At 44.0% G+C, this 17,867-nt stretch overlaps 1 protein-coding gene across 7 annotated transcripts in view; it reads left to right on the plus strand.

Moving 5' to 3' along the window:
- Positions 1 to 212: 212 nt before the first annotated feature.
- Positions 213 to 17,867, plus strand: part of IKZF2 (IKAROS family zinc finger 2) — a 118,252-nt gene continuing 100,597 nt past the window's right edge. For 2 of the 7 annotated variants that reach the window (XM_071434334.1, XM_071434335.1), the window contains exons 1-3: positions 213 to 478; positions 3,200 to 3,248; positions 3,978 to 4,082. In XM_071434334.1, coding sequence (XP_071290435.1) covers positions 3,215 to 3,248; positions 3,978 to 4,082 — 139 coding nt within the window. In that variant the 5' untranslated portion in view covers positions 213 to 478; positions 3,200 to 3,214. Of the gene's footprint in view, positions 479 to 1,343; positions 1,422 to 1,850; positions 1,887 to 3,199; positions 3,249 to 3,974; positions 4,083 to 17,867 lie in introns of those variants that run through there. The other 5 variants (XM_071434330.1, XM_071434333.1, XM_071434332.1 and 2 more) reach the window with 4 other exon arrangements.

Consider the following 17,867-nt stretch of genomic DNA (forward strand, 5'->3'; position numbering starts at 1 on the left):
AGCCTGAGGGAGGGACAGTGTGTCTGAGGGAGTGTGTGTGAAGGAGGAGGTGTGTATGGGTGTGAGGGAGTGCGCGTATCTCTGAGGGAGTGTGTGTGTGTGTGTGTCTCAGGCAGGGTGTGCGCGTATCTGTGTGTGAGGGAGGGAAGGGAGTGTGTGAAGGAGGGAGCGAATGAGTGTGTGTCTCTGCGTGTGTGTGTGTGTCTGTGGGAGGGAGGGAGGGAGGGAGAGCGGCCGCCGCCGCCGCCGCCGGATCGGTTTCTCGGGGTTTGACCAGCTGTCCCAGGCTAACCCTCTGCTCTCTGAAGATGGAGGAAGTAAAAACAGGATTACCCTTAGCTACGGCTCCTCCGCCGCCTTAGTCCCCCCACAGCCAACTGCCGTGCACAAACACACCTCCACTGGGCAGAGGGAGCCGACACTAATAAACACACAAACAAAAGGGGGATGGAACTGACTCACTGCCTGCGCGGCTGAGGTAAATCTGCGCCTGGCTTCTTATTATTTCTTTCTTTTTCTTTCTCCCCTCCCTTCCTCCCCTCCTCTCCTCTCCCTCCTCGGTCCCCCCTTCCCCGGCGGGAGGAGGGACAGCTCCGTTCCGGGGCCGGCGGGACGCGGGGCTCGGTCCGTCCGTGCGGGTCTGTGTGTGCGGAGGGTCCCCGAGCCGAGCGCGGCTGTGCAGCATCCCCGCGGGCGCCGATGACTTGTTGCTGTTAGCCCAAAATATATATTAAAAAAAAAATTAAAAAAAAAAAAAACAACAAACCAACCAAACGAAAAAACCCCCACGAAGACCAGAAGGCAGCAGGGGCAGAAGCCGCGGCGGGTCTCGCCGGTCCGTTACCCAGCCCGGCCCCGCTGCCATTTCCCTCAGCGCCCGCCGCCACCTGCGCGCCCCCGGGGGGCTGCGGCCTGCGGCGGGGAGAAGGGGGGAAAGGGAATAAAATGACAAGCGAGGCAGGACTTCCATGACTTTGACAGGTTGTGGCAGGGGCGGGGAGAGGCAGGATGAGGCGCGGAACCCGGCGTCGCCCAGGGCCGGAGCGGCGCTCCGGGGAAGTTGGCCCGGCTTTGCTGCGCGGGGTGTGAGTGCGCCCGCCGGGCCCCCCTCTTCCCATCCCGCCCCTCATCCCCTCTTCTCATCCCGCCCCGCAATCCCTCCGCTCCCCCCGATCCCGTGGAATCCGTAAGGAACCGGTGGATCAAGTTTTCCTCTCTCTCTCTCTCTCTCTCTCTCTCCGCGCTAGTTAATCGCATTGCTGTAGCACCGGCTGACCTCCCTCCCTCCCTCTCCCTCCTTTTTTTTTTTTTTTTTTTTTTTTTTTCTTCATCTTCCTTCAAAGTATGTGCCATTCCTGAGCGAGTTTCCCCGCCGGCTCATCCCGGGGCTTCCCGGCTCCCCGGCTCCGCATGCCCCACCTGTAAGTGGCGGGGGCGAGTTTCTCTCCCCTATCCCTCTCCCCTTCCCCGTCCCTCTTTCCCCCTCCTCTTCTCCCCCCGCCTTTAAAAACCATTTTTTTAAACTTTCTCCATCTTTCTGTGTCTTCAGCTCGAGCAAAACTCTCTCCCTCCATTCCTTGTGGAGAGGCTCAGCAGCTGGGATTTGCCATCACCAGCCTAAAAATGGTGACCAAACTTTTTCTTTTCCCTCTCCTCTTCCTCCTCCTCTCCCCATTGAAGAAATAAAAAAATAAAATTCAAGCCGTGTTTTCATTTAGGTTATGGATGTTTCTGTGTTTCTTTTTGTCTTCCTTTCTCTTCCTCCTCCCTTCCTCCCCTTTCTTTCCTTCCACTTCATTGGCTGGGATGATCTTTCCCTGTTGCTTCTGATGTTTCTTTCTTTTTCTCAGTGTGTGCCTGCCTACCTGGACTAGGGGAAAGATAAGGTAATTTTGAAGGGCTTGAGGAAGTGGCTTACCTGTTCTGAAAACTTTTTTGCTTTTTGGTTTTTGTTTTTTGTTTTTTTTTTTTTTAGATTTCTTTTTAAGAGTTGTGAAAATCAGTAATTGAAGAGAGTTTGGTAGCAGCTAGGCAGGTTGAAATTTAAGTGTTATGTGCTGAATGCCTTGGGAATTTGATCTGCTTTATACCAAAGAAGAGCACACAGAAAAGTATTTATTTATTGGGGGAAAGGCAGGGAGTGGGGAGGGAGGGAAGGAAAGAGGGTTAAGGGAGGGGGAGGGAAGTGGTTTTGGAGACAAGAAGTGAAGCTGCCTGTTTTCCAGTAAGTAATGGAGAAATTCCAGGAGCCAGGGCTAAATATACTTGGCGATCAATACAGAAATGGCTCATTGTGAATAATTTAGCTGCCTGGTGCAGTGAGAGTTTTGAAACTAAAGGCAAAAAAAGAGGCCATGGAGGGAGAGAGGAAATAAAATTTTCCTCTGGTCATGTCAGATTCTTAACTTTTCTACTTAAAAGAACATAGTTATGATTATTGATCTCTCCTTTTTTTTTTTTTCTCCCCCCCCCACAATATATATCAAATGATAGCTAGGGGGTGTCATTCTATACAGTTACTTGGGTTTCGGGAAAGTAATAGCTTGTTCTGTGTCAGCAAAGTGCTTCCAGAAACTTTAATATTGCTTCACACCACAAAATGTGTGATCTGGGAGTATGAAATGTGATGTTTGGCCCTGTGCTGTGGCAAATAAATAGGGTTAGAGTGAACAGGTGTGTGTACAGGTGTGTGTGCACACAGAGGTGTGGGACAAAGCTGGAACAACTGTGTCCAAGGGGAATGGACACAGGAGGGTTTATTTTGTTTAGACCAGGAGGCAGTGTCTTGTAGTGTGTGTGAAAAGAGCAATTGTTAGTAATATCCATATCCTCCAAGTCTCTTCTGGCTGCAGATAATTGATAAAGCAGTACCATCCCAGCTTGAAGAAACAAGAAGAAAGTCAGGAAAAGAACTCTCAGATCAGGCAAAAATGTGAGTGGGGCACAGAGAGAGAGGTATGGTCAGACCAGGATGATCCAGGTGCCACCTGGCCAGGAGGCAGCTGCATGTCTGCTCACATAATTTACAGGAAGAGTTCAGTGATTTGCAAACGAGCACATGCAGCGCGCTTGTGTGTTTCTCTAGGCAGTGGTTGCAACAGCAATAAAATGGGCAACTACTTAGGGCTTTAAGTAAGTTTAATCATTTAATGGTTGATACTGACAGGCGTCTCTGAGGGTGTACTTTTCTGCCTTGCAGCACTGCACTTTGACTATGGAAGCAGAGGCTGTTGATGGATATATTACATGTAAGTAGTCATTTTGATTATTCTGAATTACTTTTCTTTTCCTACTCTCCTTTGTATAATGCAGAAACCTGAAAGTTTAGCTTCCGTGTGTACAGTGTCGGCACTGACACTGAATTAGTAGCATTTACATATAAGTTCTCTGTATGACTGAGACATGCATGGGGATGGGTGCATGGGTGATTATCTCTAGGTTTAAATATTTGCTGAGGGTGAATGAACTTTGCAAGTTAGAGAGAGTTGCTCTCCAGAAATTCAAACTGCAGCCAAAAACTTTTTATGCCTTTCCCTATGTATTTCTCTTGTTTTCTGTATGGGGGGGTTGTGCTTTGTTTAACTGTCAGTTAACCCAGAGCTTTTTGGGGAAGGTCTGTATGCTGAATTACTATTCCAGTCTTCCCTTGCCCAGCCTGGATTGTCCTTGTCTGCTAATGGAAAAGTAATCCTAACTTATTTAAAACCAGCAGCTGGGACAAAGTTTGCCACAGGAGTGTGAGTAATAAATAGGGTGCTATTAAGACAGTAGCTTTGAGGGAGCTCTTAAAATCAGCCAAATCTTTCTTGGGGCAACTGAGAGTAGAGGTGTGACAGGCTCTGGAAGAGCCCGCTGGTGAAGGAGGGAAGGGCAGGGGCGAAGGGAGCGAGCGGGCTGTGGTTCTCCATGTTAGTGTATCTGTGCCGAAGAAGGGATACAAACGATACAAACTTACGGGACCTGTGTTGTGCTCGCAGGTGACAATGACTATTCGCCTGAGAGGGAGCACTGCGGCATGGCCATCGACCTCACCTCTAGCACTCCCAATGGGCAGCACACCTCCCCCTGTCACATGGCAGGCAGTAAGTCTCCTCTTAAGCCTGTTTCTCTCTAGCTCAGGGTTGGGTTGGCTTGGTCCTCCTGGTCCTTGCTTTGCTTACCAGGTCTTAGCCACTGCTGTTGGCATTGCTAATAACAGAGGAGGACAGGGAAGATTTTCTTTTTGTTTTTTTGGTTCTTGTTCATGCTGGTGTCTCATCTAAACATGAATGGGATTACTAGTCTGAACTATCCCAAGGTGGCATTTGAGAGCTGGTCCGTACCCGCTCCAGGTAGGAAAACACTAGGGTTGACATGTGCTAGTTTTGTTTCCTCAGGTTCTGAAATCCAAATAGAAATTGTTGTTCTTATTATTATTACTACTATTACTTACTTTGCTTCCCGAAACAGCTTGAAGTAGCTTTATTTGAAAACAAACACGTTTTATTTACAAAACTCTAGTTGATTTTAACAAACTGGAATTTGGTTTGGAATGTTGGGTAGAAACTGAGAGTTTAGTGAGTCTGCACAGTAAGTGTCAAGAGCTGATAATATTTATAGAATTATTCTCCTGTTATATATGGGAGGTGGATAAATGTAGTTTACGCAATTTCATAAAAGCAACAATCTTCATTTTCTGTGTGTGTGAGTGCCCTACCTTGTTTAAGTGTTGGTTACAGTGTTATATCAAGATATTTACCTTAATGTAACCTCTGCACTTAGAGTCCTGAAAAAATGTAGTGTGCTTTGCTTTCAACATACTTAGTGTTCCTCTCTATGTGATACTAATTTTCTTTCTGGTTTGTGTGTACTACAGATACATATTTAACTATTTAAACCGAGGGTTAGTATAATACCCTACCAAAATCTCTCAAAGAGAGAGCTTCTAGGGTTCCTTGCTTAAAAATGCACAGTGTATTGTTCTCAAAGTCTTTCTGAGAAAAAGATGTTACTTCCCTTTAAGAATCCTTTCCGCTTGCAAATTACGGGTAAAGCGCAGTTTTACGAGCCTTTAAACTGAGGGTTATTATGAAGATCTCTCAATTATATACATGTTGCTGCAGAATATGATTTCTAATACCATGGACTGAACTTTATATGACAACCACCCATAATTCAGCATCTTTAGACAATTCCAATTGTGCTGCACTGGGATTCTGATATACTTTATTATGTTGTAAAAGTTTTACTACTCACTTTCTTCATTTTCTTTGTTTCCTTTTTATTAATGGGAAGGCTTCGTTGGAAGGGAAAAAAGTATCTGTGTTTTAAATCTTCTTTATAATCGAGACTGAAAACCAAAGTCAAATTAGGAATAAAAAGATCTAGAATCAAGTCATGTAAAAGACTTTAACACACTCAGTATTTTCATGTTCATTGTGTTAACATTTTCAATGGTTTTTAAACTTCATTAGTTCTTTGCAACACATATGTATCTGCAACCTTGGTGAATATCTTATTTTTTTAGAGGGTTTTTTTGGCCTATCATAGGTGTCTCAAATGCTTTGAGATTAGGACGTGCTGCTGTTAAAAAATTAAGGGCTCTGCCTGGGTTTCCCAAGCCAAACAAATCACAAGCTTCTTATATTTATTGTAATTTATTTACTCTTTGCAGGCTTAGGATTGTTTTGCAGAGAGGCGGCTTGTGCTGCCTTAAACATGGAAGGTATTGATCAGGGGTTGTGGGATTTTGTGGCAGCTGTTACATTGGTTCATTTAAGGTTTTTGGCCAAATCTTGAATCTGGCATGTGTAGGCTAAATCGCCAGGCTGGGCTTTAGAGCTTTCCACCTGTTTTGTGGGGCACAGGAAATCCTTTTAAAGGTTTGGTAACTCAGGGGCCTGCACCTCTTTTTAAAAACTCTTTTGGGGTTTTTTTGGTGTTGTAAAAGGAGAGATAGAGATGGAATAGCTGTTTGAAATATTTTATATGAATTTAGTAGCTCCAGTGGACTGACCCATCATCCATCATTTTAGGTAGAGGCAGTGGCTGTGTTCTATTTCAGACTGGTTTGATTTCCAGTGGGTTGCTGGAGATTAAGTGATGTTGGCTGCCAGTACAGCAAAGCCCAAGGCATGTCATCCTGGCTGGGTAGGACTTGGGAGTGGAGGAGGTGATACAGGGAGCAGACCCCAAATATTTCACTCCTGGATTGGTTGCCAGTCACTGCCAGAAGCACATGGCCCTCTTTGGCTGTGTGCTCTGGATGTGCACCTGCAAGGTAGAGATCCAGGTTTTGACCTTTGTTCTCTTCTTGCCTTCCACTGAATTGTTTTGAGCCACAGCTCTTAATTTAGTCGGAATTTGTGTCTGGCTCAGAAGGAGAAACACCAAAAGAAGGAAATTTCTTGGATCTGTGCTGAAATGACTGAGTAGTGCTCTCCCAGCAACAGCAAAATTATGTGCTGGGTAAAGAGTTTTCTATGTTCATTAGCCCCTGGCAATCTGTGTAAGTAGCTCTGTCTGGATTACTGATGTTTTCAGGTTCTATTCCAAAAGGGTTTGGGTCGAATATTTTGGCTGCTGCATCCTTTAACCTATTGTCATTTTCAAGTATCTAGATGGTATTTGTAGGTTACGGACGAGGATGACACTCAATTTTCCTTGTGAATGAGATGATCCTGAAAGATGAATCACACTAAATCACCTGTCATAGCTAACTGATGATCTTACATATACCTGCCTTTAGCAGAGCACTGCATGTGTGTTGGCAGATGCTCTGTTCTAAAATACTTCACTGTAGTTTTATGTAAGCAAAGATTTAAAATACATGTAAATAGTCAAACCAAAGAGGTTGATAGATCATCTCACTTTTCTCTACAGCAAAAGATGAATTAGTGTTACACCTGCTGAGTACAGATGATATATTTACATAGCCCCAAATCTGGAAGTCCAGATTTTCTTTTGATCTTCTGTAGGAAAACTCTTACAAAGGCTGACAGGCAGAGCTGGGTGTCACAGGCTTGCTCAATTAACTTTGTGTTGGTACTACAGAGTTCCCTGCATGGCCCTAAGCCCCCCCACAGACCCCACCGAGTTCAAGGGAGTCTGTCTTGTTCCTGTCCGTGAGTGCTGAACTGGGCTGTGAGTGATCAGAAACCTCCGAATAGGAGCTGGCATGCTAATTAAAGGCTAATGGGGAATCCTTATAAAAGAGGCTTTAAAAAGAAATAATTCCCAGTCACCTCCCCACAATGCCACACTGAGTTCTTACTACAGTTATTAGAGATATTTTTTTCCTGTAGGTTAAAATGGACTTAGAGGAATGTCTGCTTTAGAAGCTGCAGGGGCACAGTTGTTCAATTAGTTGACTCAATCATTGCTTTGTATAGGATGAAGGACTCTTCTCCAAGATCCCTGGCCTGGTATCATAGGGAAAATAGTAGCAGCAGCTATTAGCATCTGACAGTCAGCAACAAAGGCAATTTCCCCTTAAATTAGAGGCTTGACAGTGGGTGTCCCAGTTAACTTTCTTATCTTTGCTTTCATAGACAAAAGGAGCCCTTAAATGAAACAGAGTCAGAACAATCATAAATATCAAACCCAACATCTGATGTTTGAAAGCGATTAAAATTGTGGTATGCTTTCAGGAGGTGTTTATAGTAGCTGGAAGCGTTAGTAAGTTATGAGAATTAATTCATTAAGAGAATCAGCCATGGCGGCTGACTCTGCTGCTGGAAATAATGAGGCGATGGCGTTTTCTCCGTGGTGGGGAACGATTGTGCTGGCTGACGAGATCACTAATTGGGACAGCAGCACTAAGTGGGGATGATTTCAGCAGTGCTGTTTAAAGAGAACTTGGGTAATGTTTCATTATAATGTAGCCAATACTATTTTACAAGTGATCAGGGTGGACTGTCGGTTGTACTTTTTTTTTGTGGCATCAAAGCCCCAGACCTTTCCTGATCACTTTCATTTTTGAAGCCTGAGTTGTCATACAACTCCTGTTTTGTCACAGTTGTGTTGTCCTGAGCAGAGAGTTACTTGTACCGCAGCTGTATCAGCACATCTGTAGGTATAAAGAAATGTAATTTTGGAGCCTGATTTTGGAATTTTCGTTCCTGTTGGAATGAAACCACATCAAGTTAAAAGTTGCTCCATGCCTCAGCTCCGGGGCAAACAAGCCTTGTCACCACCAGAATTTACTCCCAGGCATGTGAGGCTGAACCTTGCTCTGGGATTCTTTCCTGGCTCAGGATGTGTTGTGGGCTTTTCAGTAGGATGAGGTGATGGAGGCTTTCCTTTAGGGAGGGTGGTTGAAGCTGGCCAGGCTGGGCTGCAGAGAGGGACTGAATCAGTGCTTTGAGGCAGTCACTCCCCTGATGTGTGCACTGGGGCATGAAGAATTCTGGCAGCCAAACTACTGTGCTCTGAGCTGGGGATTCAGGTCTCCTTTTCTTCCAAATATCTTGGAAAGTGCTAAAAACTTGGACCTGATCACCTCGAGATGCTGAGGAGTGTTCTTTCCTCAGCAGCCTTTCAGGAGTATGGGAGGCAGCATTTATTGGGCTGGGTATCTCCTGCCTCAGTGCAGGGAGGTGGACTTTTCACAGTCACTTGAGATGCCCTCCAGTCCTTTGTGTCTGACTTTGCAGTCTTGACCCTTTGATTTTTTAGCACTCAGCTGTGGAATTGCACGGTGATGCCCAATACAGATGTACCTGTGGTTTGGCAGGTTGAAGGACAGTGAAGATGGACTTTGCCAAGATGAGCTCAGACATGAGGGATGAGCTCAATAAAGTGTGGCAGGGAACTGTAAGAAGTGAACTCCTTGGACACTTACAAGAGCACAGTCTTTGCTTCAGTCTTTTATCCTCAGACTTCCTGGGAATTGCCAGGGCAGTAGTGGTAATCAAAGTTTTAGCCATTTAGCTTTCTTGGAGTTTGAGAAGAAAAAATATTAAATGGAAAGGCAATCATCAGGATTTTAACAGAAATAGAAGGGTTTTCCACACCTAAGAAACCAAAGCTCTGCAAAGTAGTGTTACACTGTGTTTTTTGAAAAAAAACTACAACTCAAACAGAGGAAAGGGTTAACTGGAAATTAAGCATTTCCTGGGATGTACCTTGAATTGTTATACCTTTATCCACATCAGCTCGGATTTTTCACAGTGATGTGGTTAAAATCATGACATAGTTCCTCTGATAGGAACTCTATGTAAACCAAGCCAGAGTAGCCACTGAAATGAGTTGGTGTTTGAGTATCTGTAGCCTACATTGCAATGGTGAAGGGCTCTCCTGTGTGTTTTTCCTGTCTTCTGTCACAGTCCTGGCATTCCCTATGGAGCTGCATACTCAGCTGCAAAAACATTCCTCCCTCTCAGTGAGTGTTATAACGAGGGTGGAGTGAAATGATCAGTTAATCTCATTAAATAGGTTTTTATTCATTCTGATGGAAGTCCCTTGAAAGGTCGTCTGCCAGGGCTTTGTTGCAGCACACACCTTCCTTGGGAAGCTTCTGTTATTCTCTTGGACTGTCAGGTTCAGTTAACTTTCCCTGGTACACACCCTGTTACAACACTGTGCTCTTGCTAGCTTTGTAGTCAGCAAATTTTCAGTGTTTGCTTCTGGAATTTCAGTTCCTTTTCAGACATGCCAATGAAAAGAGCAATCCTCCTCTTCCATGAAATATGACACGTTGATGGCAGCTGGATGACAAGATACCTGTTGGAGGAGAGTGTTCTGTGTTTCCCACCCCTCAATCTGGGGGAAGGTGCTGCTTCTGTTGAAATCAATGGATATCTTCTCTCAGGAAATTGGTTCAAAGGCTTGTTTCTAGTTCCTGTGGGCCACAGGCTGTGTCTAGTCATTCAGCTAAGTGATGGTTTGCAGGATTAAGTTTTAGAGGTGGAAATGCAGCTGCCTGTGCTACCTTTGTGCAGTACTGAGGGTGAGCAGTGCTCATCCTTCCAGTACCAAGAGGGGCACCCTGAAAGACTGATGCCATTCTATCTGGGAGAAAAGACAGAGCCTCCTTTTCTGCCTTTTGCTTCAGTAATCCCAGTGAATGAAAATCCTTGAAGAGCCCACCTTGAAACAGGTCTAAAATTGACCTGTTCTGAAATTCTGTAAAAAATTGAAAAAAATTGGTTAAGCCACTGCTCTGTGTAGTGTCAAGACGTGCTACCAGCCCAGGTGAGGACCTTGTGCTACAGCATGTTGTCCCTTCCCTAGGGTAGTCGGTGCTTCTTTGGGGTCAAGGCAGCTGACTGCCACATCCCAATGGAAGGAAGCAGAGCTGGATTATCACTGAGAAGCAATGAATGTGACAGAGATGGCTCTGGGCTAGGTCACCAGAGGCCCGGTTTTTCTTCAAATTCTGGTCATTGGAGGGAGTCCCTTCATGTTTCTGTACCTTTTTTTTTTTCCCTCTTGCCTTTTATTTTCTGAATCACAGAAGCTGTAGATCACTTAGGATGGAGACTTGGATGGTACATGTTAGCCTTTGTCTAAAGTAGGATGTTTTTACAATATCTTTTTGCTTAGGGGTTATTTCACATTTAATTTTTGCAGCCCCACAATGAGACGCAGTCAGAAGTACCTTAATACCAGTGCAGCTTATTTCCTGTCCAGCACAGGAATAATTGTGGTGGTCCTGAAGTACCCTGTTGTGGTGTATGTGTGGAATTTTAACTCTTCCCACACCACTGAGCATTGCCAGGTCTGTGTGTGGATGAGCCCCTATTCACACTGCCCAGCAAAATGTGCCCTTGATCTGGAGCCAGGTCTACATTACTGGCTTCTGCTGGCACTGCTGTGTCAGCCTGTGGCTTTGAAGAACTGTAATCCCTCACAGGCAGAGAGATGCTGGCAGAAGCTCCAGCTCTGAGCACAGCCCTGGTTGGCAGGGTCACCTGCAAGTGCTGTTACAGGTGTTACATTGGAAAGTACCGTAAAACAGCAGGCACTGTTCCTGGAAAAGCATGGGCTTGATTGATCCCCCTCATTTCTATGCTGATAGGTTGTGTCAACTTCTGTGAATTAGAATGTCTTTTTTGGGTTTCTTCACTGACTTTTGCTCTCTCTCTGCCTCTTATTTTTAAAAAAATCTTTCAAGTTTGGGGGTTAATTCCTGTAACGCTGTGTGGCCATGGCATAGAACCACAGAGGTAGTGGGCTCTGCGTGCATTGTATGAGATCCTTTAGCTCATGGTTTCTCTGTGTTTGTCCTGTCCAGAGAGGTCACAGGGCTCTTGGTCTTCCCTTTGGTGAAGCTCAGGTTGGTGGTCAGATCCCTGTGTCCTCTCAGGTATGGGTGTAGGCACCGAGTTTGTGGTGATTGGGAGTGGGGCTGGGCCCAGCCTCATCCCCAGTGGGCACAGCTGTGCAGGACAGGTGAATGCTATTGAAGGGAACAATAGGGGCACTGAGCAACCACCAAAGGGAACAGAGGGCACACAGGTGCAGTGCATCAACAGGAGGGGATAAAAGGTTGGGCTGAAGAACAAGAAGGGCAGATGCTTGCAGCCTGCTGAGGTGCTGTGATATTAGTCTGTATGGGCAGGTACCTGAAGCCTTCTGAAGAGGTGAGGTGTTCCTGTGTATGGGCAAGTGCTTAAAGCCTTCTGGAATTGTGTGGGGATGCTCTGTGCATTGTGGCCATCTCAGCTGTAGCATATGCTGTGACATATGGGGGGGAGGTCAGTCCTAGGGCCAAACCATGCTCCCACCCCCAGTGTGGATGGTGTGAATATCTGTGTGTCTACCAGCTGGTAGTGAAAAAAAAAGAGGAGTTGAAGTGTATCATTCTCCTACACAGGTAGGAGACCCTCTTCTTAGCAGACTGTGGGCTTTACACAAGGCATCAGCCAGGGAATCTGATTCACTGCAGACCTGTGTGCTCTCCCCACCATGGTTTCATGTTACTTGAAGAAGCTGCACAGACTGGTTTTTTCTAGCCTCTTTTCCTGCTGTGGTTTGGTACCTACCTCCTGTGAGGTTGCTCTGGGCACAGGTGTAGTCACTGCAGTAGGGAAAGAGAAGGGGAAGATCAGTGTGAATATTCAGGTCCCTGCCCTGTCTGGAGGACTTGGTTCTACTGTCCACCCGGAAACTTCATGCAGTGGGGTAGAATATCCAGCCACACCTTGGTGCTGCTGTTGTCAGGCCCTTTGTCCTGGGGGTTGGATGTCTCAAATGTTTTTCAGAGGAGGTAGGAAATCCTGAAGTAGATAAACCTTATTTATCCATTCCCCTTGTTGCCTGCCCCACTACCATCTTTTTTTGTTACAAACTGTCTGGTGTGAGGAGGTGAGGTGGGCTGGGTTTCCTCTGCAGCCAATGGAAGATCTGGGCAGGGCTTACGGGAGAGATGCTCCGTTGGCCGTTAAACCGCACTCATGACAAAGCCTTACATTCCCATGGCAGGGTTTTCTTGTTTATCCCCTCTGTTCCTCCACTTGAACAAAACTGTGAACTTCAGCATCAGGCTGGAGTTTTCTCAGCTTCTTTTTAGTGGCGTTTTCCTTGCATTCTCCCCCCCCCCCCCCCCCCCCCAGCCTTTAAAACCTCCCAATTCCATCAGAAGAAAGGGATGTTGTCCTGGTTTTTCTCAAGGGGCACGTGTTCTTTCAGTCCATGAAAATTGATGTTGGTGAGTGGCACAGAATGCTGGCTGCAGAGCCTTGTGATATGCTCAAGTCCATGGTCATTTTTCTCAAAATTACTCTTTGATTTGGGAATGCCTGTGTGCGGTTCTGTGAGAATTCATACCTAATCTTTTCTAGACAGCAACTTAGCTTTTGGAGATTTTATGATTCCTTTTGCAAGCAAAGTTGCTTTTTTAGGTAATGATCTAGCCATAGAACACAAACTGAGTAAGTTTTTGGTAACTCTATCTGTGCATCATTTAAACTTCAGCCGTGTGAATTAAATATCTGCTTTACTCCAAGGAGCAGCAAACAGGATGGTGTGAGTTCCCTTCTTTTGAAAATGAAACAAATTGCTTCTTTCTGTATGAAAACAGCAAGTCTCTTTACCCAGAAGAGGTATGAGGTTTATTCATTTGAGGAAGAGTAGCTATTCTCTTAAAGTTGTGGATGGTTTAAAAGCTTCCAGGAAAGAGTGGCAGTAGACTGAAGACCTTGCTCTGGTTAGCAGCCAGATCTGTGATAGAGGGAGGCAGCTCAGGCAAAAGAATAAAATGGTTCGGTTTTTAATCTTATTTCTTGAGAAATTGATATCCTGCAGGGTTTGCCTTGTCAAGATAACGGCCCCTGAAGGAGAATAAATCTTATTAATTAGCAGTTTTGCATACTGCTTTTAATTGTTCGTTCCCAGGTACAGGCTTTGTATTGCATGTGCATTGCTGTCGTGGTGAGGGGCCTCTCTCCTGCAGCCCTGGAGAATCTGCCTGAGTACAGCAATATTTCAGAATACACCATTGGGCCTTAAATTTACTCAGTGCCTTAATCCTCATCACCTCTCAGATTTAGGCATGTCCTAAATGCAGTTGTAAGTAATAGTTTTACAGTTTAATCTCCCAAAATTGGGTCAACCTTACCAGTTGTTTTGACCTTGTTACCAGCACAGGTAGTTCCTGGTTGAGTCTAACACATCCCTGTGCAGCTGTGTGGAACAATCTGGGGTATCAACTTTACTTGAAACCCCCTCCTTGAAATTTTCTCCCTACCTTAAATACACAGGTCTTTCTATTCCTGTAGGCTATTATCCTTTGGATAATCTAAATAATATCACAATATTTTCTTGGTATATTATGCTTTTTCAGCTTTAAGAGCATTATCAAGAATACCAGTTGAAGAGATACAAATGAGTGGACAAAATTTTAGGCTGAAGAGGTAGAGAAAAAGTAGGGAAATTAATCTTAGAAGAATGCAGCTCCTGTAGGTGGGAGGCAGTCAGCTTCATAATTTGTGTATGTGACTGCAAATTGTCAGAGTATAGGTAGCTCTCAAGAGTTCAGAAGAATGCTGTGCTAGTTGTGTATGTTAGGGTCAAGCAGTACATAACGTTAGCAGGCTGAGAGCTCTGTGAGTTTATTCTTGGCCTTCTTTTAAATTTGTATTCTACGAATTGCACAATTTATTTTTCTAAAATCCCGTGTACCTACACGTGAATCCCAGAGTGTTCTCATAGTCTAAATGCTATGACCCATCAGCTGCCCCCAAATTACCTAATATCAAGTAGAGAAGGTTGGCGGCCAAAGAAAAATATAGGAAAATGTGTCCAGCCCTGGTTGCTAACAAGCCTATGCATGTGCAGTGCAGTAATACAAATGGAAGGCACTTAGAGAGGGTTTCAGCCACATATAACAGAGAAGTACAGGCTTGAAAAATACTAGGAAAGTGCAATTCTTATGAAATGAGGAAGCCAGGAAGAGGAGAAAGAGGTATGTGAGTTGTGCCTTGGCTGAAGGAAAAACTATTTAGCACCACCCTTTTCAAATGTCAAATGCATGGGGAAAAGTTGTTGGAAGCCAGTCTCTGCTAAGTTTGCTGCTTGCAAAACCTACGTTTTTGTGAGATGTTTGTGCAAAATCACCTCTCTGCTCTGCCTGTGAGACCAGACATGAGTCAGGCTATCAGCATCTAACATGGTTTCAGGTTGCTGTCTTACTGCTCCTGGTCTAAAATGCTGGAAAGAAGTGTTTGCTTTTTTCTCACTTTTAAAGTGCTTCATTCATTTAATGTCATTAGTGCTTGTGTTACTTAAATTTACCTTCTGACTGGTAACCATTAAATATTTATAGAGAAATCAATAGTAGTGAGATTTTTGCTCAAGTAAATATATATCACATATGTACTCAAAACCAAAGCAAACTGCAGTGCATTCCAGGAAATAATCTATAGTGCTGCTCTGTAATGTTCTTCCTCATCTTCATGTCAGGATGTTTTATCTGTGTCCCAGCTCACCCATTCCTGCCCCAGAACTCTGGCTGTTCTTTTTAACAGCCTAGAACAACGGAGCCTTAGGAAAAAGGTAGAAGTGTTTTCAGAGTAGCAATGTGAATGATAATTGGTATATAATTACCCAAGGTTCCTTAATGACTGGATGCAGGGAGATCCTTAGGTTTGATGCTATGTCTGACGGACAGAGACTGCTGTGCTGGAAGAAGAGAATGGAACTGGCTGGAGGCAAAGCCAGCCCTTCCCAGCATTTGGGAAGGGAAAAGTATTTTTGAGAGAAGGTGGTGATGTGGCAATGGAAGATGATGGCTTAAAACCAATGCCTAATAAAACAAAACAAAAAAAAATTAGGACTGGGCTTAAAATGGCTTTGGAACCAGGCTTAATTTCGTTGGAGGGGAATAGACAAACGTGTGATATAGACAACATAGCCAATGTGCACAGAGTAGTTTATTCTCCATATTGAGTCTCTGCAGCATTTTCTTGTACAACTACAGATGAAATAAATCTTTGTAGACCATCCAAGTGATGACCTTAATCAATTGTTCTGGCCAGGTGTTTTGGAAGGTGGAAAGCTTCCTTATGAGTCAGTGATGAAATTTCAATTTATAATTATGACTGTAGTTTATAATAATAATTCTAATTATATATATAAACAGTTTAACCTACTACAATGTAAAATGGTAACATTTGCTGAGCTTTGGCTGCTTTCAGATGGTGAAAATGTGCTGGTGGTTGTTGGCTGGAATTCAGAAATATTTGTCAAAATTTTGTGTGCTATGTGAACAACAAAATTTTGTGTGGATTAAGCAATTATTAATTCTCTCCCATTATCCGTCAGATAAAACTACAACTAGCTCATTAACCAAAATTAATTGTAAATAAAGCCGATCTGTTGTTGAGGAAACTAGTTAGAATGGTAATTGGGTAATGATGATGCATTTAATTTCCAACTGCAGATTTAAAAGCTACTCCTTTTGGCAGTGATAGAGCAAGGTGCTCTGAAATGAAGCCCGGTGCTTGTCACTGTCATTGTCCTCTTAATTAATGCCGCCAGGACCGCCTGTGTTTTGAATCTAATTAGTGTCCCCTGCAGAGCACTTGGAAATGTCCTGATTGTGCTCACACTGAAGCCAGTGGTTAAACTATTTAGTGACCTCTGTGGGCAGGAGGTAACACAGGAGGCAGTGGTGGTGTAGGACATGGTGCACTGCTGGCTTTGCTCCTGCAGCAGCACATCCTCGTGCCTGAGCTCTGGGAATGGTGGCTGTGCTTTGGGATTTGCTACTCACTTGCCATGGAGATAGATCTGGAGTTTCAGGCCAACAAAACTGAATTGTGACTCAACGTTTTAAAAATGATTGAGTGAGTAATTTTCTATGCAGTTTCATTTCAGTATCTTTTGCCCCAAGGATTATTTACTGTAGAGTGACTTCCAGCATGGTTTTGCTGCTATTTGTAATGTTGAGTTTTAATAAGAGAGGACTTGTTTAAATAGGATAATGTTTTTATCCTAAATTGCCCTGTTTTAATGGTAAAATTGGCTTCACAAATAAAATCAGCAGTTGTACCTTCTAGCCACGTGCACAATTTCTTGATTATTTTTTTACTCTGTTTTCAAAATGTATTAAATGCTATTATGAGATGAGCACAGTGTTTGATTCTAGCCAACCACTACTTCAATCATTAACAAATGGGCATTGGGTACAGAATACATCATTCAGGAGGGCCACCAAGTTGATCAGAGGGATGCAGCACCTCTGCTATGAGGAGAAGCTGAGAGCATTGGGATTGTTCAGCCAGGAGAAGAGAAGGCTTTGGCATGACCTAATTGTGGCAAGAAAAATGGAGAGAGACTATTCACAAGGGTTTGGAGTGACAGGACAAGGGGCAATGGCTTCCCAGTGCCAGAGAGCAGGGTTAGATTGAACATTAGGAACAAATTTCTGACTCTGAGGGTGGTGAGGCCCTGGCACAGAGCAGCTGTGACTGACCCTGGATCCCTGGAAGTGCCCAAGGCCAGGCTGGAGAGGGCTTGGAGCAACTGGGGAGAGTGGAAGGTGTCCCTGCCCATGGCAGGGGGTGGGATGAGATGGGTTTTAAGGTCTCTTCCAACCCAAACCTTTCTCTTATTCTCCTTATCCTATCATTTGTAATCACTCTACTGATTTATTTTTTTCCCTTCTGACTTGGTTTAGAGGGAATTACAGAACTAAAGCATCGACTTAATCTCTAATGTTCCTTCTTACCAGACTTGAAGAAAATATAGAATAAATACATTTTACCTGTTTTATTTTTAACTATTTCTCTGTGAGGGTTTTTTTTTTCTTTTGTGCTTCCTGGTCCATGGGGAGAAAAACCCTTCAAGCATGTTTTAGTTACATCACTAATATTAGAACTGAGTAATCGGGTGGCTTTGGCAGCAGTCTCGTTTATAAATTGTTGGTGAGCAGATGGCTCACCAAGTTGGCATGCCAGCTCCAAACTTTCACAATCATGAGTCAAGTTTTAAATCCCAAGATTGCCTTACATACCGTGAGGGTTTTTTTTTTTTATTTTTAATGTGTGTTTGTTTAATAAATCTAACTCTCGATGGATCTTCTCATTCCTGAGCTGTGTTTTGCACTGAAGCATGGCTTTTCAGCAGTCTCTGGCTTTGGGAATGCCTTTTTTCCTTACTTTAATGAAAGCAGAGACTTTTTTTAGTGACATATCTGAAAATCTTGCTGCTAAGAAAAACTAATAAATGTCAGTGTAAGGGACATAAATGTGAGACTTGTCAGTTCTGGCTAATGTCAAACAGTTCAAATGATTGAGATCATTCACAAATGAACTTAGAACAACTTTTGGTTTGTATGCACAAATATTTTTTAGGAATAATGTGCTGGTATTTGTTATCCTGGGTAGGCAGCTCTATGCCAATTTGTTTGTTTTCTGAGTGCAGGGCTTAAGTCATTAGGCAGC

The sequence above is a fragment of the Agelaius tricolor genome, unplaced genomic scaffold (assembly GCF_023055355.1).
Source record: "Agelaius tricolor isolate 1412-34295 unplaced genomic scaffold, bAgeTri1.0.p SCAF_10, whole genome shotgun sequence".
Taxonomy (NCBI): domain Eukaryota; kingdom Metazoa; phylum Chordata; class Aves; order Passeriformes; family Icteridae; genus Agelaius; species Agelaius tricolor.